This window comes from Symphalangus syndactylus, chromosome 21 (genome assembly GCF_028878055.3).
Source record: "Symphalangus syndactylus isolate Jambi chromosome 21, NHGRI_mSymSyn1-v2.1_pri, whole genome shotgun sequence".
NCBI lineage: Eukaryota > Metazoa > Chordata > Mammalia > Primates > Hylobatidae > Symphalangus > Symphalangus syndactylus.
This window is the reverse complement of record NC_072443.2, coordinates 24,423,194-24,443,014: the sequence shown is the minus strand read 5'-3', so window position 1 is coordinate 24,443,014 and position 19,821 is coordinate 24,423,194. Positions and strand designations below refer to the sequence as shown.

General features: G+C 39.8%; 1 protein-coding gene across 3 annotated transcripts in view; it reads right to left on the bottom strand.

Moving 5' to 3' along the window:
* Window positions 1–19,821, bottom strand: part of TMEM45A (transmembrane protein 45A) — a 113,927-nt gene that overhangs the window by 8,172 nt on the left and 85,934 nt on the right. For all 3 annotated transcript variants that reach the window (XM_063630020.1, XM_055259466.2, XM_055259464.2), the window contains 3 exons: window positions 10,424–10,616; window positions 8,650–8,862; window positions 7,052–7,236 (listed from right to left, as the gene is read on the bottom strand). In XM_063630020.1, the coding sequence (XP_063486090.1) occupies window positions 7,052–7,236; window positions 8,650–8,862; window positions 10,424–10,616 (591 nt within the window). The remainder of the gene's footprint in view (window positions 1–7,051; window positions 7,237–8,649; window positions 8,863–10,423; window positions 10,617–19,821) is intronic.

The window sequence follows — 19,821 nt, the reverse complement described above, 5'->3', positions numbered from 1 at the left end:
AATCCTACAAATGTCTGCCACGTATTGGCTGACTACATGTCAATTACAGTGCTTAGGTGTCTCCTTGCCATGGCCCTTTTCAAGGATGTACTATTACCCTCATTTTAATGTATTATTATCCTTATTATCTAGATAATAAAATTGGGTGATTTAGTGATTTGCCCATGATTACACATCTAATAAATGAATGTTACAAGAAAAAAAAAACACTTCATGTGCAACATTGAATAAAACATTAATTCCATTTCTGTTTGAAATTTCAAATAATTAGAGTAAGTCAGGGAAAACTAAGATTTGTGCCTTAATCACTTGTTCCCGTTTCTGGATTCCCTTTAATTGGAAAGAGAACTTCCATTTCTACTGGTGGCGGTACCACCATGTGCTTGTCACATAATCCTCACTCATGTACATAAATGTCACAATAATTCTTAGCCCTTGAAACAACCTCAAGAAGAAGACATCATCATTCTTGTATGTCATAGGAAAAGATCAGAACTCAAGGACTTCAACAACTTCCCCTAGTATTAGAAAATGGCTGAATGACTATGGTAGGGGTCCAAACCAGTAGTTTCTGGCTCCAAAAACTCCATGTTCTTTCTTACACCCATACTGTTTTCACCATGTAGCCTTTCCATATGGGGCAATATGAAGGACAGTGACCTGGATAACAAGATCAGTTTGAGTCATCTCAGCAGTTCTGATATGGTTTGAACAATCAGTATTGAGATGGAAGGCGGTCCCATGAGGACATGGCACTGTATTACCATAAAACACAAATGACAGACTGTTGGCCCTTGAGCCACACCTCTAATTCCCAAACATGCTTTGTCTGGCCTGCACATTTAAAACAATAATTTGCGGCCGAGTGTGGTGGCTCACACCTGTAATCCCAGCACTTTGGGAGGCCAAGGCAGGTGGATCAGCTGAAGTCAAGAGTTTGAGACCAGCCTGTGCAACATGGTGAAACCCCATCTCTCCTAAGAATACAAAAAATTAGCTAGGCCTGGTGGCACGTGCCTATAATCCCAGCTCTTGGGAGACTGAGGCAGAAGAATCGCTTGAACCCGGGAGGTGGAGGTGGCAGTGAGCTGAGATCGTGCCACTGCACTCCTGGCCCACAGCCTGGGCCGCAGAGTGAGACTCTGTCTCAAAAGAAAAAAAAACAATAATAATAATTTGCTTTAGTTGCCAACACTTAAAAAAATTAGGAAACATTACACAAAAGTTTGCATTTTCAGCTTTTTTGTAAAAATAGAACTATCCGGCAACATTAGGCCTGTATTCCTAAATGGCAAACATGAGTGGAAGCATGCAGTCTCCGTTGATTCATCATTCAGTTTACCTTCCTGACCAAGTAGGGCGATCCAACCAAGGTTTTCTATTTTTGTCCTGGCCCAATGCATTTTATTTGTCAACAAATGTCAGAGTCATACATTTTCCCAAAATACCTTATTAGTTGAAATTAGCAAGGTACTTTATAATAACTTCCTTTTTCCCTTCTTTATATCCTAGGAGACAGAATACAGTTATTGCCTATTGTAGAGACAGGAGGATTAAGTAATGCACACCCTTGCCTCTCCATCCCCAAACAGCTGCAAAAACGTTTGCATCACTGCCGCTGTGCCTCACCCACCAAGGGCTGGGGCCCCTGCATTAGAACAAGGATATATTCTAAAGGCAAGATGTGTCAACATCTCTGGAAGAAGATACATCAGTCACTAAGTTAGAGGTATGAGCTCACAATACTCAGAAACTGCAGGTGGAAAATGCCACCCTGCTGGTTAGACTGTTGCTTTGGGCATATCAGTGTTTTGCAATACCCCTTTTATATACTGCTAGGAAAGCTCACTGTGGGAGGCAAAGTGACCAGAGCCCAGGTCCCTGAAGCCCCTGGAAGAAGGCAAGAATTTCTAGGTCCTCTATGTTCACTGTTTGGAATAACAAGAGAGAAAATCGAGTCACATAGTCAACTCCCAGTTCAAAGGTCCAGTTATCTAAGCTGGGGTCTCATGCCTTCCTCTTACAACAAATTCATGGAAATTAACAGAAAAATTCTGTGTAGAAAGGAGAATTTTAGGGAAGATGAGTGTTAAGAGCTATGGACTAGCCCTCCAGATCCCATCCATCAGTCCTGCCAACATTCCTCCAATGCCATCCACATGACCTGCCCACCCCAGGTTGGGAAGTGATCTGCTCCAGCTCCCAGAGATAAGGGTTAGCATTTGTAGTGGGTTAAACTGTGTCTGCCAATATGTTGAAGTCCTAAATCCCAGTATCTCTGAATGTGATTGTATTTGGAAACAGAGTATTTGCAGATGTAATCAAGTTAAGGTGAAGTCATACTAGATTAGAGTTGGCTCTAAACCCAAACACTGACATCCTTATAAGAAGGCCATATGAAGACATAGGAAAACAAAGAAATACAGGAAGAATATCTTGTGATAATAAAGGCAGAGAATGAAGTCTTGCTGCCACAAGCCAAGGAATGCCAAGGATGGCTGGCAGTTGGCTAGGAGATCAGCATGGGACAGATTCTCCCTCTGGACCCGAAGAAAAAAACCAACCCTGCCAAAACCTTGATTTCAGATTTCTGGTCTCCAGAAGAGTAAAAGAATAAGTTTCTCTTGTAAGTCACCCAATTTGTGGGGATCTGTTATTACAGCCCTAGGAAACTAAGACAACAGTTGAGTTCAAAATAAGCAAAAGGGTATCACTTGCCCTAAACCTTAAGCCTGGACACATTGGTGACTCTCTTCCGTCTTTCACCTTCTTCTGGAAGCTTCCTCTGCTCCCCTTCCTCTGGAATTAGCAGCCCTCTCCTCAGGACAGCACGCATTGTCAAGTTATAGCATATATTTTTCCCAATAACCCCATGAGATATTATTAATATTTCTATTTTATAGTTGGAGGAGTAAGCCTAACGGCACAGAACATATTATCTATGGTGATTCATATAATTAGTGTGGTAAAGCTAGCATACAGATTCAGGTTGGTCTAAACTGCAGGCCCAGGGACTTGTCACTACATGCCATATTCATAATTGCTTTTTGGAGCCTCCAAAATAAAATCTCAAGTCACCTCCATTAGGCATCATTAATTCTACCAAACTTTTTGCTGTTCACATCAGGAGAAGAGAAATTTGGAGCCCTTCTCATCGCCAATCTCTTTAGCACCCACAGAGTCTAATGCTGAAAGCTAAAGATTTGACTGAGGCCACTGAACAGGGTTAACCGATGTGACTACAGTGAAAGCCATAGAAACACTCCATAGTCATTCTAGGCCAAACACAAATAAATTAGGAAAGCTGAAACCCCAAACTAAGGCTAGAAACTGCCACAACTCATTAAATCCTCCTTTACATACAGAAACCACACTTTTATTTGTTGTCTTAATTTGTTTCCTTATATAAAATTCCAAAAAAACCTCAACCTGCAAAAAAAAAGTTTTTCTTGCTATAACTTGTATGCCATTCTTGAACATCTTGTTTTGACTAGTTTAAGCTTCATTAGTATCACATTTCAAATGTAAATAATTATCTTCTCTAATAGGCAATAAACCTGGGGCTGATTTCCTATAATGAAGTCTGAATTTCCTGTTGTTATCTGATTATCCAATCATTTATTTCAACACTAAAAGCCTAAGCAAATGTTTGATCTGCTGCCGCATCAGACCTCAAAGCATTACTGCTTAGTTGGGCCTTTTTTTCATTTAAAAATGAACTTTTGTCCTTCATAAAGGCAAAACAAAGGCTGAGCTTTCGTTTGGTCTCAGGATCTGTGCAGTCATGGGAGGAATCCCTGTGGGGATTAGTGTAGCTGGGAGATACAGTGGAAGCAACTGTCCAAAAAACAAGAAGCAAAGACAGCAGGAGCAGCTTCCTCATTCCCTGATTGCCCCCGCACCTGGGCGGTGAGGATGACTGGAGGGAGCTTGGGAATGAGAAGGTGCAAAGGGAGCTTTTGAAATATTCTCCCGCACAGAGACACAGGGAAAACATGATTCATGGAATAAAGGGGCTTGCAGGACTTTTTTTTCTTTTTTAAATTGCATGATGTGGCTAGGTTATTGAGAAAACATTTTTGACTGTGATGTGGTTCAAGAAAGAAAGCATTGCTAATAAGTTGGAAGGGAAATTCCCTCTCCATTTACTTACTACCCTATCATTTATATGTGTGTGATAAAAAAGTGGCCAATCTGAGTATTGGTTTCCTTCAGTTCACATCTCCATACTTATGGTTCCAAGAGTCTAGGTGGATGTTTTATCTAATCCCTCTACACACAGTTCATGCACAAGTATTAACATATTAACCATTTATGGAGAAGTAGTGAGAAAAAATATGGTAATATGGTGAAAAGCAAGTCACGACATAATATTGTTAGCTTAAGACAGCGTTTTTTGCTGTAAACATTCATATACCACACTCACCAACTGGAAGCATAATATATTCACCTAAGTTTCTAGACATTTTTGTTTCAGAGGGGTGCAGTAGTGGGAGTGTCACTATGGCTAAACCTTCATTTCCTGCCAGTGTGTGTTTGCACTGGTATTAAATGTTCATTTTTCTTTAAGGCTGCAGACATTATTTAGGCTGACTACCAGGAAAAAGGAAACAGTCTAGTCTAGACATATTGGTAGATGAAAAATTTTCTAAATAATCATGGATTTATGCCCAAAGACATTAATCTCTTCCGTAGAAAAGCTTTTGGGGGAAATATGAAAACATTTGTCTGCCAAAAGGGGCAACACTAAGCCAACCTATTCCCAGTTGAGGTATAACCCACAGCTTCCTCCTTCAGATCCTAGACATTAATTAGTCATTACTAACTAAACACCCATTAATTTCATTAATTCTGCTTTTATGTTTATAATTCTGCTCTCTTGGGGTTTCCCCTCTTCTCCTGCCTTTCTTTATTTGAATATTTAGCTTTTTAACAAACTTGATCTAGTAAATATATGAGGACTCCTAAACCAAACAAAGAGGATATGCTTTCCTTTTGACTACATGGATCATTTACAACCACTGACATTGGGCCGTGTTCCAAAGGAAGTCTCAACACATTACAAAGAGAACACATTCCCTGACGGTAAAACAATTACATTAGAAATAAATAATAAGAAAAAAAAGAATATTTTTGGAAACTTAAAAGTGTACTCCTAAATAACTCATAAATTAAAGAGAGAAGCACATGGAAATAACATTCAAAATTACCCAACAGTGAAAACTACATCAACACATCAAGAAACTACAAACTAACACATCAAATCTTATGGAAGGCAGCTCTAGCAGTGTGCAGGCAAATGTATTTGTTTAAATGCATTTATTTTAAAACAAGAAAGATTAAAAATAAGTGAGATCAGCATCTAACTCAAAAAAAGAAAAAAAAAGAGAGAGAGAAGCAGAAAACAGCCTTACAACAAAGCAAAAAATGAACATAAGAAGAAATGGACAAATCCAGACCTGTAATATAAAACTTCAACAGACTTCTATTAGAAAGTGAGAGATCAATCAGATGAAAAACCATTAGGAATATAGAATATATAAAAAACACAATCAAAGAGTCCCAAAAGCCTGGTTTCATCCTCCACCTTGAAAGGAGTCCTTTTACTTTCTTTTAGTTCCCCTGGAGCCAAAAAACCATCACCGTCTGCTCTGGGCCTGCAGGCTCAGCTCCACTCTTGCTCTGCATTTCTGTTCTACATCCAGCCCACAGGTTTCTTTGGCCTGTTTTTGTATGTTTTGCTTCATTGCAGTTAGTGTTTTCTACTTTATTGTTTAAATTTATTTTTAAAATTTTGTTTCCAATTTTCTAGGTTTTTTATTTTATTTTATTTTATCTGTCATTGTTATGTCAGGAGCAGACAAGATACACTGTAGATAAACTGTGTCATCTTGACCAGAAGTCATCTTAACCAGAAGTCATCTCTTTTAAAATTTTTTCCATCTATTTTTATTTTGAATAGGAACACATGTATATAGTAAAACATTCCAAGCAAGAGATATTTTGTGTAATATTTTATATAATTAAATTCACCTATTATCAGCTTTATCACATTATAGAGTATTTGTTAGTTTTTTTTTTTTCTATGAAGTTTTTTCATTAAAATAACCCTTGGATCTAGCCCCTCTTTACTGGCCTTTGCTCCAACAGCCTTTCTGCTTTCTTACATGCTTAAATATTACATCTTTTCTATCCCATTTGACCATGATGTTTCTCTCCCCCTCACCTACCATTGCTTTTTATCACTCCTCATGTGCAATACAAATCTCTAAAATAACCTCATTATCCCAAATCTGTGTTCTCTGGTGACTAAAAATCTCTTCTAAGAAGTCTTGCCTGATTAAACCAAAATTCACCTTCCATCCTAGACTTTGTTTACAGATATGTATGAATGTTGGATTATGATTCGTCAGTCTCTAAAAAGTGTGTGTTTACTGATTGGAATTCATGCTTTCAACAACACATCAAGGTTAAAGAGTTAACAGCTTAAAATGGAAAAAGCCTGGGGCCTCGGGTCAGACGAATCCAAATTTAGATCCTAGCTGCGTTATTGTATGAGACTTGGTCTCTCCGAGTCTTCCTATCTGTAAATTGATGATGATAATGCCTGAATTCCAGGCTGTTGCAAGGAAAAAATAAAACAATGTATATATAAAAGTTTGGTACAGTAGCCAACATATAGTTATTTCTCAATAAATAATAGCTTGCTCTCTTTTCTGCCTTCCATGTATTTCTTAAGCTTATTATGCTATAAGCTGCTTTAGTGTCAAGAACTGCTTCTAACTAAAAGCATCGGCTCAGAGTTCCTACATAATGGATGTCCAGGTGTGTGATGAAGATGTGCATGCACCACTTCCCAGCTGCTCTGACAATTCTGCCATCAGGGCTATTGGGACACTCAAAGAAACATCACTTCTCAGAGGCCCATGATCTTACTACAGGCAGTACGTTGGAGGGAAGTCTCTGGGGTCTAGAGCAAACTGCCTCATCAACTAAACAGAGAAGTTACAGGCAAAGAGTCCAGGTACATTAACTAGAGGCCCCAACTCACCTGAAAGAACCAGCTCCCCTGAAGCAGAGTGAGACTTGACCGCAATAGCTCCAGAAGTACATTGTTCCGAACAAGGAACTCTAGGAAGGCAACGAGGCCTGTCAGAAAGACGATCAAAACCAGCAGCTGGTGCACAAAGATGTCCAGCATTTCCCGGCCATGAGTGTGGTTGTAGAAGATAAAAGCTGATGGGGAAAAAACAGATTGTCTTTTTCAGTGGAACCAAGGACCACCCACTGTTTCTCTCTCTCCCTCTCTCTCTGTAGACAGAATTTTACGCATACGCACATTTGTCCAAAAGAGCAGGTGCCCACTGATGCCCACAGTACTGCATTTTTGGAGACATCACCGCCTCATTAGAATAGAATCTTTGAAATCTAACCCTCTTTTTGCTTTCCCTGACCTTTATTCTCTCTCTAACATATTGTGACATTTTCAACGAATGGATTCTCATTATCTCAGGGTGTTAAGTGTATTTTTGAATGAATATCTTTTCCTCTTTATCTAAATGAAAAGGATTAAGATGAAGTTGGAATCTCCATAAGATGAAAATATTTCAAAGCTTCTTCTAAGCAGGACAAAGAACAGTAAGCATGGCAAGTGCAATAATTCAGATGAGCACACAGATGAATAAGTCAAAGCATCGCCTTAAGGAATTCAGTCCATTGGAGGAGGCAAACAATGGGTGGATTTTGACAGATATAAGAACATGCTCTGGAAGCTCCCAAGAAGTAGTAAATAACTGCATTTCTTCATCCCATAGAGAGATTCCAACTTCATCTTTTTCATGAAGACAAAGAGAAAAGATGTTCATTCAAAATACAGTAACCCCCTGAGATAATGAGAACCAGGCTATTAGTTGTTGACATCCATCGTTTATCCAGCCCTTGTTCCCAAGAGGTATGGGCAAAAGTTCTTATCTTCAGATGCCAGAGGCAAGATGAGTAGGAAGTGACTGCCTCCTGATCAATTTGTGGTTATCTATTGCCATAATCAATTTCTTACAATGTGTGATACATGAAAAAAATCACTAAATGCTTGTTTTCTTCCTACAATAACTGGGAGACCAGCTGAACAAAAAATACTGTTTTTAATTAACTTTCCAAAATTAAGACCCCATATTTTTTATGTGACTGCATTTTTTGGACCCTACTTATCATCAAATGGCAGAGTATTACTGTATCAATATGAAAAAGCCTATTAGTAGATAGTGGAAGCTGTTCTGCTGTGAGTGGCTGCCTCATTTCAGTGTATTCATGCTTTATTACTCTGGGATCAGTTTTCATTTGTTAAAAGTGAAAAAAAATGATAATCTTCAGAACAATCCAGAGTAACCTTTGTAAGTGGTCGTTTGAGACAGATGTGAAATGTGAACATAGCAATTGAGCAGTTGTGTTTGCCCAGTTCTACTGAGTGAGTCAGTACAGCATGTAGATCTTTGGCACCCTGCCTAGGACACCCAAGTATTTCATTATGGCCCAGATATATGGCCCTATCAATCAAGGCTGCAACAAGATGCCAGAGGTATATTAATATGAAGGGCTACATAAATGCTCACTAATAGAGAAAGGTACATGAAAATATTCACTAATACTTACCCTCCACAAATAAGGCATTTGACAACATTAACTTGGTTAAGGACACAGGAAGTGAACTGATGGTGAAACATAAGATATCTGCCACACCCAACAGCCCAAAGAAGAAATACATGGTGAAATGATGCCAGCCCAGGAGTTGGTTCCAGTGGCCCTGTTTATAGTCATATAACATCAGATGGGGCCCTCCAGGAATAAACTGCTCCCCAGCCATGCCTGCAAAGAAACATATCACAGTTTTAGAAACTCTGCTTTACCTAGAATTCAAGAAGATGCATGAGGACTAGTCCATTGCTTATTCCAATCTAATGTCCTCTTGTGACATTAATTCTTCTCTCTGAGCTGTTCCCTAACAGCTGAGCACTGGCACTTTAGGCTTATTTTGGAAGTTCAGATGCTGGTTCAAATAAATAGTTTTAGTCAAAGATAGCCAATTGAATCAAACAACTATTTCAGATCTTCAATGCCAATGATCTTAGTTCCACTGCCTATTCCAATCTAATGACTAAGATACATCCTGAATTATTTGGAGATTTGAATTTGGGAGACAACTCCTATGGGGATTGATTACTTCCTTCTTAAATACTACATCTTTGGGTAGCTGCCATAAAGTAGAGGGTTGTGCTTGGTACCAGATAAAAATGCTACAGAGTTCAGCTTTTCTCCAATTATGATAACTGAGAAAGCCCAGACAGTACTGAGCACAGTGGCTCACACCTGTAATCCCAACACTTCAGGAGGCCGAGGCGGGCAGATCACTGGAGGTCAGGAACTCGCAATCAGCCTGGCCAACATGGTGAAATCCCATCTCTACTAAACATACAAAAATTAGCCGAGTGTGGTGGCAGGCGCTTGTAATCCTAGCTACTTGGGAGCTGAGGCACAACTGCTTGAACCCCAGAGGCAGAGGTTGCAGTGAGCCAGGATAATGCCACTGCACTCCAGCCTGGCCGATAGACCGAGACTCCATCTCAAAAAAAAAAAAAGGAAAAAAGAAAGCCCGGACAGATACAGCAGACGATCCAGTCTGGTATGCAAACAGTTAAACTTTCTTATAGATACTGCCTTATTTGTTAATCTATAGAATTTGGCAAGGAAATTTCCCTCTTTGGAAATGTTACTGTGTAATTTGATGCCATAGCAAAGACCTGTTGCCATGAATAAAGCATGAAGAAAGCTAATGGGAAAATCGGAAATTTTATCTTTTATAATGGAGAGGCTAGAGTGGAACTCTCAAGAACACAGAACATTTTCACTGAATCTTCGTATGGAAGACTCAGTGGAAGGAAAGGCCTTAGAATTCATCTGGCCTAATCTCTTTCTCCAATTTCGGAACCAAGAAAAAAAGATGAGTGCAGAAGGCTAAAGTCTTCTACAGCCTATCAGAAATTATTTATTGCTGAAGCTTTTCCATAATAACTTGATTAATTTCACATCATTTGCAAAATGGTTTTTGATAGGGTTTATTCTTTCAGAGATCAGAACAATTGATATAAAATTATTTCAGAAGCTCCAATCAATTCTTGAAAAGAAATTCACTTTGACCGGGTAGGCAAGTTAACTACTATGACTAATTCATTAAGAAATAGCTCTTTGTTTAAGTGTAAATTATTACCTTCCCAATGAATTGTATCAGATAGAAATTACAACTAGAATGCGTTAAGAGATAGTTTTGAATAAAAATTCATTTTAGCAATTTCATGATTTTATATTGTTTCATATTTTACATATGAAGACACTCAAAAGGTAAAAATAGAACACAGAATGGTCCACTCACCAGTTAAAGCCATGCCAACTATTGTAATTCCCTCCAAAATTTCCAATCGATAGAATAATGTTTTGGAACCAAGGTAGCAGGTTCGCTTTTGCTTTTTGCAGATATACTTCAGAATACTCTTTGTACACCACCAAAGACCAATAATAAAAAAGAAGGTTCCAGGGAGGGCATGACCTCTGAAATTCCCCATGATCTACAAATAGAAGAACACACAGAAAATAAAAGACGTTTCATTGCCAGAATCTGGACAAAACATCACTTGTTTCCATAAAGTACACTCTCTTCTGATTATTACGGATACATCATTGAAGATGATTCTGAGGATCCTACATTACTGTGCATAGTAGTAAATACCAGTACAATATCAATAATACCAATAAAAACAAAATAAAAACTCACATTTGTTGAATACTTACCATGTACTCTGCACTGTGTCAAGTGTTTTATGTTCAGTCTTCAACCTAATTTATGCAACATACCCATGAATGAAGCATTGTTACCCCTTTTTCTTTAGGGATACTCATTTAGAGAGGTTAGACCACTTGCCCAAATCTCACAAATATTAAGCAAAAGTTCCATTATTTTTAACACAGAAATCAAAAGGATTTCTTCACATCCACAGCATATACTTCGCCATACAGTGGCCCTTCAAGCCTATCTGAAGGAAAGTGATATGAAAGTTTTATCTTTATGTTTAAAACTTGAAATGATGTGAAATTGCCTACACATTCTTTTAGGTTGATAATTTCAAAATATCAAGCATCAAGTGTACGGAAGAAACAATTAGTGTTCATCAAATATCTGTGTGCTGCTCCCCACTCTTTCCCAGCCTCTCCCTCCAGTTAGATTGGGCCCATGTTTTTAGTTCTGGCTAATACACTATAAGCTGAACTAGCACATGTCACTTGCCAAGTTGGGTCAGTTAGCAGTCTACACGACTCCTTTACCTGTCTCTTCTCCTGCCTGGGCAACCTTGGTGTGGCATATCTGCAACTCAGAAGCTGATCAACCAGCCTGCTTCAGATTTTGTAAGAAACAATCCCTTATTGTGCTAAGGCAATGAAACTTTGAGATTTACTGTTAAAACACCTTAGCCCCACCTAGCCAGATATCAAGCCAAATCAAATTGCAAACTTTGTTTACATTATTGCCACATGGTGGAGTCACTTCTGGTTAATAAACAGAAATACCCTCCATTTTTGGTCCCTGCTATTAAAAAAAAAAAGGAATTATGTGAGTTTTTAATTACATGAGTAGCCCTTTGTTGAAACATACCATACCATCAACAGAATAATGAAAAGAGAGTCCAGAATCACCCTTGTGGATCTGACACTAGGCCAGGTCCAAGGAAACTCATGAAAGGAGATTTCAGGATTTCCCCTGGCCCAGCAGATTTATTTTATCTCTAGGTGATAATGGGCTGCTCAGTTCAGGACAGACCCCTTTGGGTTACTTCCATCCCTCTGATACAACTGTGAAACTCAGGGGAAAACTCGGAAGCTGACCCAAACACTAAAAGTCCCTTCTATCTCAGTGGTGACCCCAGGCAGTCATTTCAGGACACGCTTGAATCGTCCAAACCATCTAAGAGTCTCAGGCTCAATATATCATATAGTGCTATGTGAAGGTCCTTGTCCTAACTATGCCTGTAATGGTGTGTTTGGGTCATGTTTCTTAACCTTTCTAAGCCTTGGATCTTAATTAATAGAAGAAGGAGGCAGGCCTAGATGAAACCTGGAGTTCTTTCCTGCCCTAAAAGTCTCTGATTTATTATCTTAACCACCACCTTTATCACAGTGTTGCTGAGTTCTGTTTTGGTTTAGGCAATCATATGGGATTGAGAAAACTTCTATATGGGATTGCAAAGTATATACAGACTGCAAATTTTTTGAACTTTTCTGAAAATGAGGTGTATTTGGTTTAAGAAGTGTTAAACATTTTATATTTCTTAGTACAGGAAGCCCACTTGCAGGGATTTATCTTGAAAATATAAATGGAAATACAAGCACTAGGAGAATGTCAAATAAATTACACAGCCACTGAAAATAAGGTTTTCAAATAACTTAAATGATAGGGGACATATTTAGTTTAAAAAATAGGATTAAAAATTAGGGGAAGGGATTTGAATTTGGATTATCTAAGTCCGAATACCAACTTTATAATTTGTTAGTTACATAACTTTGGGCAAGTTACTTAACCCCTCAGTGCCACAGTTTTCTCTTCTGTAAAATGGGACAAATAACAGTACCTACATCATAAATTTAAAATGAATTACTCCAAAGCAAATAACCCACAGTACTGTTAAATAAGCTCATGCTATCTTCAACCTACCTCTAATCACCAAAGTAAAACAAAAGTAAAACCAAATGAACAATTTTACTTAGGTACTAAGATGGATATAGAAAATCAAGAAACATTGATACAATTGATTTGGCGATCATTGGTGTAGTGCCCAAGACATTTCTTTTGCTGTTGTCTTAGAGGGTTACTGGGATAATCTGTGGTTATGGAACTCCTTGACTGCAATTAGAGAATAAACTCCTTGAAAGCAGAGGCCATATATCCATTCTTCTTTCTATTCCCCACTGGCTACCCACTGCCTTACATACTATGAGGTTCTAAATTTACAAGGAGTTACTAAGCTCTTCTTATAACACAAGAACATATATTTGCAAAACATCTCTACTCTGATGTCTCAAAGGCCACTCACACCCAACATACCCCAAAACTGAACTAATCATCTTATCAACCCATCTACTGCCAGAAAATAATTTTAGTTACCCTAAAAGAATCCCTGGTTACCTAGTTTGGTTAACAACACTGCCAATTCATCCCTTTGCCTAAACCCAAACTATGAACATCATCCTAGAGTTCGGCTCTTTCCTTAAAAAACAATTGGTAATTGAGATTTATCACCTCTGCTGCCTAACATTGATCCCCTCTAGGGGAAGGGGAAGGGGATCCTTCAATTTCACCTGCTTGGAGAAATCCTTCCTGATGGCCCAAATAGGGGAGGGTCCCTATTACACCCTTTCAAGGCACCCAGTCCTCACATTAGTGACTTCTTTGCATGATTAGTTATTGAAGGTCTGTCCTCCTCAATAGCCCCTATGACCATTATCATATTATGAAAGCCTGTGCAACTGACTGTGGGGGCACCTCAGAGGTTAGGTGCCTGGGCCTTCTCCATTTTTTTTTTTTAAGGCTCCTACTATATTAAAAAAGAAAGAAAATGCCAAAACAGAGTCACAAAAATTTTGGTTGCTTTTAAATATTTAGAATTACCTAATAAATACTTTTAACATACAAGCAAACATACTGCCTATGTCATAGATACGATGAAATTTTAAAATCCAGGCCTTCCCTGAAGGTACAGCTCTAGGCCAAATAGCCCTCTTGACCCACTCTAATGACAAGCCAAGAGGCTCCTGCTGCCCTGAAAGCTGAGAGGATCAGTATATCTCAGCACATCCACCAGGATGTAATAAGGAGGCAATGGGGAATAGTGGAGGGTTTGCGAAGAAGAGTATGAGCTGATCAAAGTGGGGAAAGAAAGGAGTCCTCCTTCCTACTTCAGTTATACAACTCCTGTGTCTTCAGCCTTTTAATCTGAAACAATCTGATGGTTCCAATCTTTCTGTTTAAAGATCCAAACAAAATGAAGTCAAAGTATAAGGGTTGTTACATTTGTCTGGCTAAGGAACCCAACAGATACAGTTACTCCTGGCAATAAAAACATCATTCATCTTATTTCACTTTCATTGTGAAAGAAAACATTGTCCATATCCTCAAACATTACTTCACTCTCATCTCCTAGAAACCATTATCTGTAAGTCTCTTTTGTTCCCTGCTTTACTGTTGCCTTCAGGTGCAACTTATTCCTTGTAAAAGCCAAGTAAAGTAGCACAGAGTTTGATCAGATTTAAAAGCAGACATTCTCGTTTGAAGGAGAGCACGGGGCTTTCCTCGCCCACAAAAGAGAACATGCAAGCAGCCAGCAGAAACCCCAGGGAAAATGCCAGGGCAGGAAACATGAAGGTCCTTCCTCCGGACTCTCCTACCTGATCCTACCACTTACAACCTCCTAAGAAAAGCAGTTCGGCCGAGCGCAGTGGCTCACTCCTGTAATCCCAGCACTTTGGGAGGCCGACGCAGGCGGATCACGAGGTCAAGAGATCGAGACCATCCTGGCTGACACGGTGAAACCCCGTCTCCACTAAAAATACAAAAAAGTCTCTGGGCGTGGTGGCAGGCGCCTGTAGTCCCAGCTACTCGGGAGGCTGAGGCAGGAGAATGGCGTGAACCCGGAAGGCGGAGCGTGCAGTGAGACGAGATCCCACCACTGCACTCCAGCCTGGGCGACAGAGCGAGATTCTGTCTCAAAAAAAAAAAAAAAGCAGTTCACCCAGGCCTAAAAGACGGACTGCAAGATTTCGTCGTTGGTTTCCAGTGTGATTCATCCTAAAAATTCTTCCTCCTCCCCCATCCAGAGAAGCCCTCCACTTCTAATGATACCAAGCATTACCCTCTGGCCTGAAAACAAGAAACCCCTTCTGCTATCCCCATTACCCTACTTTTTGCTGACCACCCCCCGGCGTACACACAGACTCACTCACCACGCAGAAGGCAGAAGGGAAACATTTTAAAACTCTGTCCCTTAAGAGATAATATTGGGCAGAGCCCAAGATCTAACTCAGGTGCTAGGTGTTAATTCCCAGGTGTTAACAACCACACAAACCACAGACCAGGTCTATACACAGAAAAGGAAAACAACTCAAAATAACCCAGAAAAAGAGATGCAATGGTTTGCTTGGTGGAATTCTAATCAAATAGCTAAATTCAATATAAAATGAATACCATTATGAGAAAAAACTTAAAATTTCATCTTGCGCCACCACCAAAATGAAGTATTCCTAAGTCTTCATTAGTGACTCATACTTCAAAATACATTTGTAAATTCCAATACACTAAACAAATCTGAACAGCTTTGCTCTATTTGTCTTAATACTCAAATTGTATCCACATAATGTGTGGATACAAAAATATGTAGCTTTAAAATTTCATTCTCCATCATTATTCTGTACCAGCACTTTCTCCTCCAAATTTCATTTATTTTGAATGAGTCTTCTTAAAGTATCCTTACCTTCACACTTTCCTCAATGTCAAGTCCAACTCAATTCTCTTCTCTTAAGGATTTATAATGGCTCCAGACTCAAGAGGGAAAAGCAGATGCTGAGTGGCCCTAAATCTAAAACTGCCTACTCTTCCTCCTTTGAGATTAAACCAATGTGCTCCTATCTTTCTAGCATGAGCAGATAAACCTTCAGACTAGGTTACAATGCATTTAAACCCAGAGAACACACTCTTCGGAACCTCCTGCCTCCCTGTCCAAACATTGTGCCAGAGGGCAGTTCTGGATGTGACTCACCTTGCCATCCCGCCCACCAGGCCGCTAGCCTCAGTCATGTTCCACCTGCTCTGAAAACCAAGGCCAATGAAGGATATTGCCACTCTTGCAGGCCATGGAGACAGACAGAAGACAAAGGGAATGGTTAGAGCAGCAATGACATAATAGATCATGTTCTGTAAGGCATAAGAAGATAATCCATTTTCCTTTTGGCTGTTTTTGTTTGTTTTTGGTTTTTGGTTTTTGTTGTTTTTTTTTTTTTTGAGACAGGATCTCACTCTGTTGCCCAGGCTGGAGTGCAGTGAGGCAATCTCAGCTCACTGCAACCTCCACCTCCCGGGTTGAAGTGATTCTCCTGCCTCAGCCTCCTGAGTAGCTGGGATTACAGGCACATGCCACCATACTGGCTAATTTTTGTATTTTTAGTAGAGATGAGGTTTTACCATGTTGTCCAGGCTGGTCTCGAACTCCTGACCTCAGGTGATCTGCCCACCTTGGCCTCCCAAAGTGCTGGGATTACAGGCATAAGCCACCATGCCTGGCCAAAGATAACCCATTTTCTAACACGCAGTGCCTCAAGAAAGAGATTGCCACAGGGTTGAAGTCATGGCCAAAACCGAAGTTATAGGAATAAGAAAAATGATGAAAGAAAACTGCTGTAGGTCAACAATGCAGCGCAAAGCATTTGGGATGCTCTTCTAATCATCACTTGCATTGTACAGGGACACTTCAGGCACTTGAAGCACCCTCTGCAGAATAGACACAGCACCTGCTCACAACAGAAAGCTTATGATAGACTGAAGAAACCACAAAAAACAGAAATGCTAAAATATGTCCCTAAGGAACAAATTAATTACAAGTTCTATGGAGGTGTTAAGATGACTGGCATGTGTAAGAGGGGGAGAGGACTTTGTCTAAGAAGGTGCCTGATGGAGGAGATCGTTCTAAAGTAGTGTGGTAGAGGAGGAGCCCACAGTGACCAGGGGACAGTGGAAAGGAAGCTTCTCAACAGTGGAGAGCAGTTAGGTGAAATCAAGAAAGAAGTGAGAGCTCTGGTCTGCAAGAGAGCTTCTCATTCACTCTCAGCCCAGCAAGCCCAGCCTTCCAAATAAGAGGATGAGTGTCTCTTCTTTTTGCAGATGATAGTGCCAAGACACAGGAATGCTATTTGAATGAGCATGTGGAGACAAAGAGTAGCATCAGGATACTGAGATTTAAATCCAACTTCCCCATCTCTGTACCCCAGAGGCCATGTGTCTCTTGTCAGTGTCGTAAGCTCAGACGTGCTCATTCATATTAGGCTTAGCATGTGACCAGAGATGAGTGTCTCAGCAGCTGCTCCCAAAGCCAGAATGATAATAAAGCTCTGTCAGAAGAAAATAACCACGCTAGAGTGCTATTACCTTATTTATTTTATCTTATTTTGACCTCTTCTGTACCTCTGCCTATTGTTCCACTACCAACCCCTCTCAATGTTTAAAAAACTAAAACCATCCACGGCACATCAGCTATTCTTAACCAAACATCTAAAATGACATGAACCCTAAACTTGAAAATATAAGAAAGGATGAGGCAATCCAAAAACTTATGTCTTTAAAAATAAAACATAAAAACAAAAATTAAGAACAAATGTCATATGGCATCACCTGCTTGTAACCAACCCTTCAAAGTAAATAGAAGTCTGGATTGTTTGTCAGTAGTGACGCAGCTGTGATGGGAAGGAAGGCATTCATTGAACGCCTATTGTATACTAATAACTTTACACACATACATCTGTTTATTTTGTCATTAAAACAACTCAAGGAAATACAGTTGACCCATGAACAATAGGGGCTCGAACTGGGTTGGTTCACTTACACATGGGTTTTCTTCTGCCTCTGCCACCCCCGAGACAGCAAGAAAGATCAACCCCTCCTTTTCCTCCTCCTCCTTAGCCTATTCAACATAAAGATGACAAGGATGAAGACCTTTATGATGATCCACTTCCATTTAATGAATAGTAAATATATTTTATCTTCCTTATGATTGTCTTCATAACATTTTCTTTTTCTCTAGCTTACTTTATTGTAAGAATACAGTACATAGGCCAGGCATAGTGGCTCACACCTGTAATCCCAGCACTTTGGGAGGCTGAGGCAGGCAGATCATGAGGTCAGGAGTTTGAGACCAGCCTGACCAACATGGTGAAACCCCATCTCTACTAAAAATACAAAAATTAGCCCAGCGTGATGACACACACCTGTATTCCCAGTTACTCAGGAGGCTGAGGCAGGAAAATTGATTGAACCTGGAAGGCAGAGGTTGCAGTGAGCCAAGATCATGCCACCGCACTCCAGCTTGGGCAACAGAGCAAGACTCTGTCTCAAAAAAAAAGAAAAAAATACAGTATATAATGAAGCTACATTTCATAACATATGAAATGTGTTAATTGGCTGTTTATAAAAGGCTTCCAGTCAAGTTTGGGGGAAGTAAAAATCTATACTTGGATTTTTTACTGCAAGGGGTGGCCAGACCCCTAACCCCTGCATTGTTCAAGGGTCAACTGTATTATTATCTCTACCATAGATATAAGAAAACCAATGCTCCAAGGTATTTAGTGACCTACTCTATGTCACAGAGTTAACGAAGACCAGAGCCAGGATTTCAAAGTCCTTGTATGTCTGACTCCAAATCCCTTACCTAAGAACAAAGACTAGAAAAGACTTTTCAATGGCCCCATCAAAGGGTCTCAGTCAAGTACCTCTGAGTAGGTTAAATACCATAGGGAAAAAGGTATCTCCTTCTGTTCCTTTCTACCACTGAGCTGCCAGCACATGTTAAGGAGGTAAAGCTTTGCACAGAGCCAACAGTATTTACTTACCACCACTGTAGTCAAAGTCAGAGGGCAAAGGACTGCTAACAATAAGGAAAGCTGGGCTTTGTCATTCATTTGTCATGGATTGACAAAGGTCTAGATGCTAGTAATAAGCATCACACTGATCATTGGTGATGTAGTAAGAATGTAAAGTTGTCATTCTGTAGTTCCAAGGTACATGTTGCTTCACAATTCAACTCAGTGAACAATGATTTATCACTTTGTATCTAAGGATCTGCTTCAAGTTACAGGGGACTCTACGGTGAGCAAATACATCAGTTTTCTATTGCTGCTGTAACAAACTACTACAAAATTAGTACATTGAAACAACACACATTTATTATATTACCATTCTATGGGTCAGATATTCAACACAGATCTCACTGGGCTATCAAGGTGTCAGCAAAGCTGCCCCTACATGCCTATCACTAAAACCAAGGTGCCACCAAGGCTGCTGCTATGTCCCATTGAAGAGGCTGTAAGGGAGAATACATGTCTTTCCCTTCTCCAGTTCCTAGAAGCCACCTCCATTCCTTGGCTCATAGCCCCCCCACTCCATTTTCAAAACCAGTAATGTTCCATCTCTGACCACTTCCTAACCATGGATTCCTCTGACTCTGAATTTATCTGGTAAAGGTTCTAATTTTGAGAACTCATGTGATTAGACTGAGTCTACCAGAATAATCCAGGATAATCTCTTCACTGCATGTCATTAATTTAATCACATATGCAAAGTCCCTTTTGCCAAGTAAGGTAATATATTCACAAGTTCCAGGAATTAGGACATAGGCAGGTAGGAACACTGTTCTGCCTACCACAAAAACACAAAAGGACTTACAGTCTGGCAGTTACCACAAAAACACGAAAGGGCTTACAGTCTGGCAGGACAAAGAAGACAGACACAGAAGTGACTGTGATTCCAAAAAGATGGGCTAAGATTTATAGTAAAGGAATAAAATGCTATACGTGTGCTGAGCCCCTTCCTTTAATTCAAGGGAGGGAGAGAGGCATATGACTGGATTTGGGAAGAACTTTAAAGGTCATCTGAGCTAGACCTTGAGCAATGAGTGGATTTTGAAAGGTGGAGCTAAAAGGAGTCACCCTAGACATAAGGAAGAGCATAAATAAACTCACATT